General features: G+C 34.2%; 1 protein-coding gene across 1 annotated transcript; it reads left to right on the plus strand.

The window, feature by feature from the left end:
- Positions 1–2,239: 2,239 nt before the first annotated feature.
- Positions 2,240–15,192, plus strand: psmc6 (proteasome 26S subunit, ATPase 6). The gene is given in 14 exon segments (NM_001003832.1): positions 2,240–2,347; positions 2,721–2,800; positions 2,906–2,945; positions 3,031–3,083; positions 4,793–4,860; positions 4,978–5,092; positions 5,798–5,885; positions 6,798–6,859; positions 6,980–7,103; positions 7,189–7,250; positions 7,548–7,668; positions 7,751–7,831; positions 7,911–7,982; positions 14,724–15,192. Coding segments are annotated over 14 exon segments (1,170 nt in total). The 5' UTR covers positions 2,240–2,262; the 3' UTR covers positions 14,843–15,192.
- The last annotated feature ends 14 nt before the right edge of the window (positions 15,193–15,206 follow it).

Raw genomic sequence — 15,206 nt, forward strand, 5'->3', positions numbered from 1 at the left:
TGAGTTTTTTGTGACTGTCAGTTTTTTTTTTTTTTTATGGCAATCTTAAAAATGAATTAGAAGTTGATTATTACACTGATTAGCGTTTTTCCCATTTAAAAAAAAGTTTATTCAAGTTTTGTGATTTCGAATGTGTCCTGGTGGGCATTTACCATGGGTATCATGCTTGCATATTGCGCTGTTGTCTCTAATGGCAATGTGTACTGATGGTAAATGTGCACCCTGTCCTGATGTGGGAGAAAATACATGAACAAATGAATTAAGTAATTTCTACAGTTTTTTGAACATGAAAGTGTTTATTGAGCTTTGTATGATTACTGTTGAACCACTGAAGTCACGCAGAATGTTTTGGTCTGAATGTTTCAATATCAATGAGGGGATATTTTGTGTTCTGAAGATGAACATAACGTGGCTAAATAATAACATTTTTTTTTTTCTTTTTGGGTGAACTAATCTTTTTAAAAAAAAGTTCTGTAAAGGCTTAGAATTTTTTGTCAATTAATTTCAGTGGTTCCCAATTTTCCAAACATCAACCCATCTTTTTTATTGAAGTAAACTGTGTGGCTTGAAACTGTTCTTTCAATTAAAAGTGTGTCAAAAAATAAAAAAAAGGCAACTGCAACAATCAAGAGTGGAGACTGGACAGGGGACAAAACATGGTGTTTGTTGTGAAAGTTGTGTATAAGCAGTGTTGCTAACTATTTACAATTAAAAGTAGTTAAAGCCTGCCTGAAAAGTAGCTAAATGTTGCCGGGTAACGTCATACACTAATTTGCAAATCAGTGATGTCATCATGAAGTATCTGACAAGCTTAAACCTGTCCTGTCTACTCTCTCTGAGGTGCCGTGTATTATATTATATTAAAACATTACATCCAGATACACAATAAATAGATTCTTATTTACATATCACTTTGCATGATAATGTCATTGCGTAATAACAACTCAAAACAAACAACTTTATATAGTATACAAAATAATTAATGTTTTCTCAAATTGACTGGCCATCTCAGCAAAAACATTATTTGAAATATGTCCATTTAGATGTTTATGAAAAATAAAGTAAACTACATTTGGAACAACAATATGGACTATTTGTAAAAGTAATACGTTCATTTTCTTTTCGGCTTAGTCCCTTTATTAATCTGGGGTTACCTCAGTGGAATGAACCGCCAGCTTATCCAGCATGTTTTTATGCAGCGTATGCCCTTTCAGCCACAACCCATCACTGGGAAACAACCATACACACTCATACACTATGGAAAATTTAGCCTGTACCCAATTCACCTGTACAACATGTCTTTGGACTGCAGGTGAAACCAGAGCACCTGGAGGACACCCACGTGAACACAGGGAGAACATGCAAACTCCACACAGAAACGCCAACTGACCCAGCCGACGCTCGAACCAGTGACCTTCTTGCTGTGAGGCGACAGCACTACCTACTGCGCCACTGTGTCACCAAAAGTAATACAATTATTATTTTTTGTATAACACTGATAGCGAACAGTTACATTCTTTTAAACAATCACAGCTTGTGTACTTACTCTTTTTAACTTGTGAAATTAACACATTTGTGAAAGTGACAACAATTATAGTACTATTGCATTTTATTGCCACCTAAATTACCAACATTCATACATGTTAACAAATATCTTTAAATTAACAGTTATGAAAAACAATCTGAGCTAGCAATTTACTCTACTGAGTGAAGCCTGCAGCCACTGCTCCTTTGAGTCACTGTTTAAAAAAATGCTAAAAGTAGACAAATGAATGTTAAAAATTGCTACATTTGTTGCTAGTTGCTTTTCGAAAAAAAAAAAAAGTTGCTAGGGTAGTATGAAGAGTTGCTAAATCTAGCTACACACTTGCTAAATTGGCAAAACTTTGTATAACCACAGAGCATAGAATCACCCAGAGGTGACATTCTAGTACAACTTGGTAAACAGCCACTAGATGGCGCGGCGGCCATTTTGGAATAAAAACTCCAATAGAACAACAGCAAATTATGTCTGTAAAATAAACTATTTAAAGTGCTGATGATTGTCATAGTAAGTGTTGTATTGTCGTTTTTCGGGTTGTATCTCACCTTAAATTAGCCTTTTAAATAAATCATTGAAAAACAAATCAGCTGCTTGCCGCCTCAAATTAACACTGTATCGCGCTGTTCGTCCAGCAGGGAGCGCTGACGCGCCTCGGTTTGGTTTGTGACGCGCTACTATTAAACATCACGAAGAAGCGCGAGAGCGAAGCGGCAGTGAACATGGCGGAAAACAGGGAGAAAGGTTTACAAGACTACAGAAAGAAATTACTGGAGCATAAAGAGATTGACGGGCGCCTCAAAGAGTGTAAGTTCGATGTTTTTCTGTTCACGTCAGACTGTCATTGAGCAGTTTGACATCTTCATAGGCTGTTGTTTGCGTTATCTCAGCAGCCTGTACTGTAAGTCGCTTTGTCATGCAGTGCTGAAATCAATTAGCCGCTAATGGTAACAGCTGAAATAATCCATAGATCCCCTTTAAATTCATAATTAGAGACACACAACATGATTATACGTATCTCCCGATCTGAAAACATCATATATTATAAAAAAAGAGCCTTCAATACAGCTGTTTTCCAGTATCATGCTATCTCACGATAACATTTAGCATCTCTGACACATGAAGCTGATGGAAGTTGAACTTAATGTTTGCACATGTAAATAAACGCTCTGTGTTGCAGTGAGAGAGCAGCTGAAGGAGCTCACTAAACAATATGAGAAGTCTGAGAATGACCTGAAGGCTTTACAGAGTGTGGGGCAGGTAAGATCTGCTCTGTAAATCATTGTTTTTCTTATTTCCACATTAGGGATTTGACTATATCAGTGCATTTATAACGTTATTTAAATTGTTGCATTGTCTTTGTAGATTGTCGGTGAAGTGCTGAAACAGCTGACTGAGGAGAAATGTAAGGCCAGATTCTCTTTATTGAGCTGTAGATAATTATAGTTTGTGTCTATCTGTTCATTGTTTAATGTATTCTTCTTTTGCAGTTATTGTTAAAGCAACTAATGGACCACGATATGTGGTTGGATGTCGCAGACAGGTGAGCATGTACATGCATACGCGCACACATACAGTTTCAGTAAAAAGTTTTGAAAAAAATTACTTTTTTGTTACACTCATATTAGGTTTTCACTAATGATGCTGAAAATTCCAGTCAAATTATAGAAAAATACCGTTTTAAATTGTATCCACAAAAAATTAACTGTTCAGCTATTATATGTTTGTTAATCTTTTACAATAGTAGTTTATTGTATTGATGGTCAGATAAATCCATTATTTATCCAGCGATAAAACCATATGCAGATTAGAATTTTCAATATTAAAAAAGTAATATCAATTCTAAACGTGTGTGTGTGTGTGTGTGTGTGTGTGTGTGTGTGTGTGTGTGTGTGTGAGTAAAAGTAATTTTAGAACGAAAGAAATAAAGTAATCTCAACAGAGAATTTATTAAACTAAACATTTAGGTCCAGTCAACAAAGAGACATGTTTATTTGTATGTGTAAAACCTTTGTATCATATTGCTGTTTCGTCAAGATTGATCTGGTTTATAAATATGATGACGCACAAAACAGGGGCGGAAATGTGCGCACGCCACTTCTCACGCAAAAATACTGATCTATATTAACTTATTTACCTTAAGTAAAAATATTAAGTAAAATACTGACCTAAATGAACCACTTTAAATCATCATTTGAGCCATAATAATTTAATAAATAATTAAAAATTTTGTTCTAAAAGTATTCTGGTGTGAATTCATTTTTAGAAAGGTTTCTATGCAAATTTAGACTAGTTTTTTAATTTAATTATTTTTTCTTTTAAAGTACCAAAGTGGATAAATGTCAAAAATAGTTTGTCTACCAATAATGCCTTTTATTATGTCTACCAATAATGCCTTTTATGTATGTATGTATATACATACATACATACATACATACATACATACATACAAGTATATAACTGTTGATTAATATTTTCATTGGCTAAACTTACAAATACAATTTTGTGTCTTAAATATAACACTACAATAACTTACTATGTTCTGAACTGTTGTATGTTTGAACTCATGATATTTTCAATAAAAGAAGCCTGTGTTTGTTATTGAACTTAATATTGAGAAAAAAGACAAATGCTTCTAAAATTAAAATGTGAAAGTATCAAAATAAACACAACAGTATTTTGTAGAGAGATGCTTGTAAAGCTAATTAAAACCTAGATGTTTTTTTTTTCAGTTTGATATTTAAGTATGTTTTATATAGCTCATAATTGAGGAGATTTGCTTTTTTAAGTTGGAGGTCTAAACTAAAAATACCATGCAGCTTGGTGCAGTCTTTTGATTTTTAAATGTCAAAAGTATGATGGAAAATCTTTGAGAATGTAAAAACTGTTAATCTAGATGAATGAGATCTTGTATAACTGCAAAGCAGATTAATTAGAGTTACATTAAATAAATATAAATGTTATCAGTCTACTTCTTCGATTAATATGTATTTAGTTTTAATAGTGGACAATCAGGGAGACATGAGTTGTTTTCAGTCCAGTAAGGACTGAAAGGATCATTAACAGCCTAAAAGTTATGCTCATGTTTGATAAAATACATTAGTTTAAAGTGGATTTGTTTTTGTAATTGGGTACAGTAAGCTGTATAAAGATGGTAATAATAATGATAATGATGACAATAATAATAAGTATAATGTGTGTGATTTTTAAAAACCTATGTCTCATTATGTGCTCATATTTTCTTGTTTTTAGCTGGATAAATCCAAGCTGAAGCCTGGCACTAGAGTGGCTCTGGACATGACAACTCTCACTATCATGAGGTAAGTCTCTCTGCTCTTTGGGCATAAACGATCATCATTTAATGTTCAGATCTTTTTATTTTTATTTATTTATTTATTTTACACAATAAACTTATTTCTAAACACTTCTTTTTAAAGGTATTTGCCTCGTGAGGTGGATCCTCTAGTGTACAACATGTCCCATGAAGACCCTGGTAGCGTTTCATACTCTGAGATTGGTGGACTGTCTGAGCAGATTCGTGAGCTGAGAGAGGTCAGAAACACAATAACCTAATACATGGTTGTTTAAAAGTTTGGGGTGGAAGGACGTATTTTAGCTTGGGAAATTATTTCATGGTTATAAATGCTGAATTTATTGACTCATAAATGGATGAATTTTACAATGTCCTATATACCGTATAGGGCTCTATATATCATCCCTGTATATAGTCACCTACTGTGTACTATGCAAGGGCATTCTTATTTAGTTTTCACCAAAAATGTAATGTTCATATGCATGACATCTGAATACTTTTTTTTAATATACATTTTTTTATATTAATTTGAGAAATATTGTTGTACAACATGCAAATGTTTTGATATTATGTACAATACAATTTGTAAAGTGATATTTTCTGCCCTTTATTGGGTGTATTATATGAGGAAACTGCTGTAGCTTTGTTTACCAAACAAGGGGTTTTTGATTGCTATTTTTTTTTATGTGTTGGGTTTTCAGCTCTTACACTAATTGATCTGCACAAATCCACAGATTTAAAAAAAAAAAGGCTGTGCTAGATGCAGATTCTGTCTGGCCCTATTTATTAGCTTATTATTTTATTTATAACCTTGTGTTATTAAGATCATCTATAAATCATACATCCTAATGTTCTGATTGATCACATTTGTGAGGAAAATGTTTAAATATCATGCATGCATTACAGTGTGAATGCAGCTATTAATTTGTTGATCATTTTTGCAGGTGATTGAGCTTCCTCTGACCAATCCTGAGCTGTTCCAGAGGGTGGGCATTATTCCTCCCAAAGGCTGCCTGCTCTACGGACCTCCAGGTCAGTCACACTACGGCCACCCCTGGGTAAATTCTGGCCACCCCAATAGGATTTTGTTGTTGATATAATGAACTAATATTCATGCAAAAGATTTATTTAAAATGATCTTAGCATATCACTCCAGTTTTTACATTGTTTTCTAGTAACATTTAGGATTGATTTCTGTTGTTTATTTAGAATAATTGTATATTAATATTAATTGTATTTATTTAGAATAAATATAAATAAATTGTTATATTTATTGAAAAATAAATTTAACTATTTAAGGGTGGTGGGGTGTGTATGGGTTGGTTCTCCCAAGGTGTCATTTAAACTAGAACCACCACTGGCCTCTGTTGACAGCAAGCACGCACCTTCAATAGACAGCAATGGCAATTTAATATTTACCTTAAGGTTCATCAATAGAAGAAGCTGCATTAATAAAGTGGCTCAAAAAGGAATATGGATAAAGGATATTATTATATAGTAATGCCTATTGTTCAGTTTGTTTGTTTTATTAATTAACTCCTTAATCTTCATTAATTTTAGACATGGCATGTACTGTATGCTGTACAATAAATGTATGTGAAAAATAGCTGAACAGTTATTTATATATGAAGTGTTTTTAAATTAAATATTGATTTTTATTTGGTTTGCACATGTGCTTGCTTAATTATTAATAAAGGAATAAATAGCAATATTTCAAGAGTAATTAATTAAATGAATTAAAACCACATTATTTAATTTACCTGAAGCAAAAATATAACATCACACTGAATTCATTATTTTTTTGTGTGCCACCCCAATATTTGGTGTGGCCTCTTCTGGCCACCCCTAAAAAAAAATTCTGGGGGCGCCACTGAGTCACACTTTACTAGATATTTACATATCTAAGTGAGAGTTGCATGTAATGGTATTTATTTGTTTTTCAAGGCACTGGAAAGACTCTTCTTGCCAGAGCTGTGGCCAGTCAGTTGGACTGCAATTTCCTTAAGGTATGCTGATTTAGGTGCTGTAAATGAACTTGTTGTGAGGTCATACCATTTAATGTGGCTCTGCTAGACATGGCAAATCTTAAAAGGTCATAGTGTTTTAAAAAACATGTTGTTTGCCAGGTTGTGTCCAGCTCCATTGTTGACAAGTACATTGGTGAGAGTGCCAGACTCATCAGAGAGATGTTCAACTACGCCAGAGACCATCAGCCCTGCATCATCTTCATGGACGAGATCGATGCTATTGGTAATGCTAACTGTTCCAGTCTCTCTTATAAAAAGTAATGGCTGTTTTAAACTGATTTAACACAACACATAATTTGTTTTTGAAGGTGGACGTCGGTTTTCTGAAGGAACCTCAGCTGATAGAGAGATCCAGAGGACACTGATGGAGGTATGGTTTGGAGCTCTCTCTTCTTCTGGAATAAAATAAGGCTGCATGTCCACTGAAATGTGACCACTGTTAAAAAAAAACGCTGATCTGTGATTTGTTGGTTAGCTCAAAAGTGACACTGATGACCATTGCATTTTTCAACTTGCAACGGCTGAAAACTGTTGTTAAAAATGTAAATGTCCACTTATGCAGCCTAAATAAAATTGTAAAAAAAATGCTTGTCTGTTATTGCACATTGATATCTGTTGAACTTTACTATAATGATAATCATAATATTAAAAAAAAAATCTCTATCAGCTGCTGAATCAGATGGATGGATTCGACACTCTTCATAGAGTCAAGATGATCATGGCCACCAACCGGCCAGACACTTTAGATCCTGCCCTGCTGCGTCCTGGACGTCTGGACCGAAAAATTCGTATGTTTGCATTTTTACTATCCTTCACACATTCTGTCACTGTGGTTGGAAACTTGAATTTTTTTTTTTATATGTACAACAGACATCGAGTTGCCCAATGAACAGGCTCGACTGGACATCCTGAAGATCCATTCTGGTCCAATAACCAAGCATGGAGATATAGGTGCGCATCCCTGACTTGCTAACATTTTTTTTTTTTTTTGGAAATGCTTTTCCTCTCTCATCACATTTTCTTTTTTTAGATTATGAAGCCATTGTCAAGCTTTCAGATGGCTTTAATGGAGCAGATTTGAGGAATGTGTGCACTGAAGCTGGTGAGAAACATCACACTTTGTGTTTGTCTTAACACACTTGCCTTGAAATGACAAACGGATCTCTGTAAAATTGTTTAACTCCTGCTTTCTTCGAAACGCTTTTCTGCTCAATTTATATAACAGGCGAATGCATTGTACATTCCTTATTCCTGTTACCAGTGGTGGAAAGAGTACTGAAAAATCATACTTAAGTAAAAGTACCATTACTTGCCTAATAATGTAGTGCAAGTAGAGTAAAAGGGTCAATGCGTGTAAAGATTTTGGACATCTTTTCGGACACTTTTAATGCTTCCAAACAGTTTGCTGCAATTATAAATCTCCCATGTCTTGAGGTAGTTTATTATGATGTGATTTACCTTCTATATGTGATTTGATTGGACAGGAATCACAGGACTGATTTTTCTAATCTTCATTGACAGAAAAAATAAACTGCAGGTTGAAGGAAAGTAGTGGAGTAAAAGTACCGATACAGCACTAAAAATGTACTCAAGGAAAAGTAAAAGTACACATTTTTAAAGGGCCTTGAAACCTCCCATTTCAGCAGGGTGTTTACACACCTCTAGTTTAAAAAAAGTCAGGAAAGTGGATGTGTCTAGCTCTGTTTGGGTGGGAGTGTCAGGGGAGGGAAAAGGGGAAGGATTTGAATAAAAATGGGATTTCCCATTTGGGCACGCGCTGATTTTTACATGGGGAAAAACAAACACAGACACCCAGAGGAGAAAGACAGTGACTGTGTTCAATGACAGTTAAATGTTTAATACAGCACGTTGTATAAGAGAAAAAACTGCATTTCTCGGTAACACAGATGCACTCGGTAGGTTAGAAAGCCGTGTGTGTGTGTAGACTATCCTGTCACAAAATGCGGCGAAAATTAAACAGGACAGTCAGTAATAGTTTGCTTGCAGTGTTCACATGTTTACACTCGGAGAGCAGCATTTATGTCAGATCTTTCAGTCTATAATATTGTAGTGATATTAATGTAAACTTGAGTTACTTAGAAATCATTTTGACTAAGGTCTGTCTTTAAACACTGAAAGAGTACTGCTGACCATACAAACTATAACTTTGCCATCTGAATAAACAAAGAAAGTGCAGAGTGCACACACTTACCAAATCTGTAGAGACAGAACAATCAACACATACTGGAGTCGCATTTTTTTTTAAAGGAGATGAGCAGCAAATCCAGATTTCACTATTTCCAGATGCGAAAAGCTCTTGAGTGAAAAATGTTCCGTACAAACGTATTTCTGCTGCGTATCGCTTGCACTGTAATCCACACAAGAGTCCAATTGTGCTCTCATAGCGGGAAAATTAAAACAAACCCTTCATTGCAGCACATTATAAAAGCAACACTGACGACCCATATCTTAAAACAATTCATCTTTTGGCAACACAAGGTGTCATCTCTCTGCCGTCTGAACACTGTTTTAGGTACAGTGTTCAAAGCTAGCATGCATATTAATGAAGTTGCAACACATACACAATAGAGCGTGCTGATTGTTTTGAACCAAGTCTTACTCATGTATGAATGCAGCACACTCAGAGACGTAATAAGGTACTACCAGGCACATACGTCCTAGCTACACGCTGGAATACCTGCTAAGATCTCATGGCCCGTGACGCAGCTTTAAAAATTCTTTTTAAACCAGAAGTACGAATTTGCTCAAAATAACGCAAAAACAACCAATTTTCACTATTTAGTGAAATATGTGTGTCCTAATAGTTTTTTTAGCAGCGTGGGACATGTCAACAGCTCAAAAAATGTGTTTTGGTGTTTCGTGACCCTTTAAAACTACTTTGTAAAATACAGTTCCTGAGAATAACTACTCAATTACAGTAATTTGAGTATTTGTAATTGGCTATCTTGCGCCACTGGTGTTAACCGATTGAAATGCATGTCTTTTTGCATATTTGTATTGGCTTTGAATGTAATGTTCTCTCGCTAGTCAGTTCATAAATTACTTATGCAACAACTTTGATACATCCATAGATGACAAATATCGCACACTGCTATAAGCCACAATACAGAACAAACCATTGGTTACTTAATTTGTTGTACTGTGACTTTTTTTTTACTATCCATCTTATTTTCCATGTAAGAGCATCTGGTCTCATTCAGTTCTATTGATTTTTAGCTGTACAAAACTGCTTGTCTTGATGCAAACTTGTATTATTTTAATGTTTCGTCGTAAACGCACTGGTTTGAAGCACAAGTAAGTTTGACCGTTTACTGTATTATTTGTTATTCTAGTCATTTACCCATAGCAGAAGTCTAACACGTTGACAGAAAAGAGCTTACTTCCACATTGTAAATTAAGTATTTACAGTGTACAAATTTACAGATATGCATCTTTAATTCTATGAAATAAAAGGTAATAAGAGACCTATAGAGACTGCGACGTAGTTTGAACCGTGAAATGCGCAACTGCCTGAGATGTGACAAACTTAATAGCAAGTGTAATATCATACCTAATGAACGCGGTGAAGATGTGGATCGAGGATATGTCTGTTAACCAAGATGAGACAGTGACTGTGAAAAATGCCTGACTTGAGCAGGATTTTGAGCATCATTCTAGTGGTAAAATGTGTCTGAGCACTAATAATAATACTTTTTATTTATATTGCGCTTTTATCAAACTCAAAGCTCCATGATGTGTAATAAGGCTGTTATTGATGAAATAACTTTACATGAATCTGTGTGCCGATGCTGTATGCATTACTTCTGCTCTAAAAAGTCTGTTATTGTCACATTCTTAGTAGTATTTGCAGTGATCAATTTGTTGGCTGCATTTATTTAGCAGTAAAACTAGGCTGGGTGTTAATGTTGCATTACAAACTAAATAAAAAAGTTGACAGTGCATTTGTTTTGCACTAAAATTATTGATTGGTAGGCCCACAAGGAATCTGCTGATTTTCAGCCGATCTGAGTAAATGTGTGTAAATTTAAAATAATTAATTTCAGTAATTAATGTAAAATAATAACATAGTAATATTAAAATGTTGATTTGATTTGTTTGCAATACAGATTGTAAAGTAATCCCTTCTGTCTTTTAGTAGATATATTTATGAGACTTGCTTTGTTTACCAAATAAGTGAATCTAATTAGATTTGCATTGTAAACAACAAATAAAAGTAAATAAAATATTATATTTTTAACAAAATTCTCTGCAAAAATAGCAAACAATGTCCACAGATTCTGTCTGGCTCTAGTGCTTGGTAACATTGCATTGCTTATGCATCGTGTTATGAGCTGTCAAGCAGCATGGGTTGTATTTTAGAGCTGCACGATTTTGGCTAAAATGAGAATCGCAAATTTTAACTTTTTTTTTTTTTTTTGCTTAAAATAAAGATCATGATTCTCAAGATTCTGTAGATATAAAATAAAGCTTAATATGAGATTATTGTTTTTTCTCAAACATATGGTAAAACAACAATATTATTATTATGTGTTGGTCTTATTGTTTCTATACATAATTATATTCTACTTATAATAATTCTGATGTTGAATTATGTTTGAGATATTGGCCTATGCTTGCAATCTGTCATTGACAACATTATTAGACCATTTAATTCACTGGTAAAATCAACATTATATGGGCTAGATTATTTATACCGATACTGTAAACATTTATTTTCATGCACAACTGTGTGTTCGCTATGAAAGAATTATTTAAATGATATGCACGCTTTCGGTTTCATTTTTACTGCTAAATGCTGTTCATACTTCGCGTGCGACTCTCAAACGATAACTCTGTGCTACCAACTGAATATTATTTACAACTTTATAACCTGTTACTCACAGCATATGCAGATTCTGTTGACTAAAGTAGACGCGCCCGCGTCTATCAATAAGTAGGGCGCGCGCCCGCACATATAGCAGCTCACGTCATGTGTGATTTTCCGGCTGCATATACATCATATATGAAGACAAAAATGATATTTTTAGGTGAATTATACTTTAAAAATACAGTATGTGACTCTTTTAAAATTATTTGGTGGAGTCCATGTCGCTGAGCAACGCGTGTGAAACAATGAAAAGACTCTTCTTTCCTGAACTTGAAAATATGATTGGAAGAATCGTAGAAATGCAGGATTAAGATCGTCTAAGGCAGTGGTTCTCAAACTGTGGTACGCGTACCACTAGTGGTACGCGGGCTTCCTCCTAGTGGTACGCGGAGGAATCGCCAAATAATGAAATAAATAATTAACACTTTTAATCCTTTGATGCGTACTATAACATCGATGTGATCAGCATTTTCTGTTTAGTGAAGCATACGATAACAGCTCTGTGCTTAGAGTGTTTATTTTAGTGCATTGTGTCATAAACTTCGGAAACTGATATTCAGCAGCTTAAGAATTGATTCTGAAGCGTAATTTGACTGACATGAAAAGTAGCCAATCACAGTCGACCTAGTTTTGCGTGAAACGTAAGGGCGGGACAAAGGCTTTCTGTGTTGCAGAGACAGAGAAAACAACTTAAAAACAAATGTTTTGTTGGAATAATGCTTCTCGGATGTTTTCACTATAGAAATGTCTAGCATAGTTATTAAACCGCGGACATATTTCCTGCCTATTTTATTATCTTCATACACGTTTCGCCTTACGACAGCGAGTCGACTCGCCTCTGACCTGTCACTCCTCTATACAGTCTGAATGGCGGCGCGGGAATGGAGGTATTGCGCAATAACTCATTTCTGCAAATGCGGCGAGTGCTTTATTTTATCACGAGAGCACATTCATGTACGCAAATCGCTAAAACAGACATGCGAGCTCTTAAATAGGCTTTTTTTCAAATGAACTGCAAGTGCTCTCATGATCGCCTGCGTGCTCAGATTGAATACAATCGCGATCTTTCCACTATTAAAGTAGACATTATTTATCTTTGCTCCTTGACTAAATTTAGTCAAAAGTATTCAAAGTTATCAAGTATTTAGAAATAGATTGATGCATAATCGATTACAATGCTAATGGTCTTCTTGTTTGGCTGTGTTGTGAAGTGAAACTTACTTTTAGCAAAGGTGGTATTTTTTTAAAAATTTTTTACGACAAAAGAATTATGCTGGAAATGTTTCTGGATGAGGTATTTGTGTGATTTATACATTTAGCTGTATTCTGATCTGTCTTAAGGCATTACAGGTCAAAGCAATCCGTTGTTACTTATTGTTTATTTATCAAAATGAACAATAAGGCTCTTAAAGCACTGCTTTGATAAATGTACTGTTGTCATATTTCAAATACCTCAAGTAAAATGAAGTCATTTGTTTTATTTTTTTAACTGACAGTGTACTTGTATTTTTTTTAAGTTTGTATTTTAGATTAAGATCAGGTGTAAAATAAAATCTCCATGTGATGTACAGCTATTTAAGAAAATAAATTTGCCATAATGTAAAGAAAAATATGCAAATAAAAGGCTAAATTTAAATCTTTTTACCATATACTTTAATTTAACCTTTCAAAGCTTGAAAATATTGTTTAAAAATGGGCAAAAACTGTCTTGATGGCCTTAAAGATTATGTGGTAGTTTTACCAGTGCTATTGAAAAAGATTAATTGTCATGAAAGAAAAAATCGGTCACACTTCCTTTGTTAGTGCAAGTTCCTATACATGTAGCTTTGGGATTTAAGCAATTAAACCATTCAATCCGGTTTACACTTAAAAAAAAGTGATTTCATAATGAAAATCAGATTTTTTTTTAACTAGTACTTATTAAAAGAGTACTTTGTACTTTTACCTAATATTAGTATTATTTACTAAAATTTGTGTTATTTTAGCAGTGTAATAGTATTTTTACTTGAGTACAAAAAAGATTTTACAAGCATTTAGTGCAGGTTTATTCTATTATTATTATATGGTTAATAAATATTATTATTATTATTAATGGTTTTTATTTGTATCTATTCCTATGTAATGTTTTATGGGTTGCTGACAATACATTTCAGGTCTTCAATACATAGCATGTCAGTCTTGAAAAAAATAGGTGCTGGAATTGATTTTCATTAGGCTGTGCCTGTATGAACCCTGTCATATGTACATTTAACAGATATTTCAAGATTTGTCTGAAAGTGTATGAATATGACATTTAGCCTATATTTATGAGATCCAAGCAACATTTCCAACTTTTGATGAATAGGCTACTATGAATACTTTAGATTTAAGTACAGCAGTTTTCTTTTTACTTTTTAAGAACAGTGTCATTTTTTAATTTTTTAAAAGCACATTTTAACTAAAACGTTTTTTTTTTTTTTACCTGCAAGCACAGTTAATGTTCAGACTATTTAAAATGTTTAAAGTGACTGACAATAATACATATTCTTAATAATAGAAATTAATCTGCATCGTTTTTAACAATGTGCACACCTGTAGCTGCTTAATTAGGCCTACGTCGCTATTTTTTAATACTGGTTAAAAAATAGCGTCGTAAGGTGGTACTTGGAGAGACAACTTTTTTCTAAGGTGGTACTTGGTGAAAAAAGTTTGAGAACCACTGGTCTAGGGGGTCGAATCGAGATCACGATCTTCGATTACTAGTGCAGCTCTAAAATATATATTTTCTGCAAATTGAAGTATGTTGCAAAACATGTGCATTGTGTTTTATTGATTGTCACCAGCGACTAGTCAACTTGACTACGATAACATAAAAGTCGACCCCCAAAAATCTAAAACCGTTCAACCCCTAGTATAATATAGTGCTTGTAAAGGGTCTGATAAAGGTGTTTGACTGCTATCTATTTAATCTAACAGGTATGTTTGCCATCCGTGCGGACCATGAATATGTGACCCAGGAGGATTTCATGAAAGCTGTGAGGAAGGTGGCTGACTCGAAGAAGCTGGAGTCCAAACTCGACTACAAGCCTGTATAAAACCATACACACAATTATTTTGTGCAGAGTATAAATGTGAGGGGTTTCTGGTCAGTAATCTATATACTGTCCATGGACATAAAACTTTTTTCTAAAGTTACTGCAATGTTTTTTTTGAGAACATTTTGAAAGCATTCTGATGTTCAGTTTCCATCACTACCATCAAGCGACTTCAGTTATTCAGTTAAAGCATTGTTTAGCCCCCCCAGTTTGATACAAAGCTTTACCTGTTGGCCAAGTATGTGGATCTGTAAAATCATTCGGCTCTTTAGCATTCTGTGTGATCAGTTGTATAAACTGTGTTTGCCTGGCCTGCTTCTTTCCACATCATTTAAGAAATAAATAATAAAACAAACCTCATGTT

This window comes from Danio rerio, chromosome 20 (assembly GCF_049306965.1).
Source record: "Danio rerio strain Tuebingen ecotype United States chromosome 20, GRCz12tu, whole genome shotgun sequence".
Taxonomy (NCBI): Eukaryota; Metazoa; Chordata; class Actinopteri; order Cypriniformes; family Danionidae; genus Danio; species Danio rerio.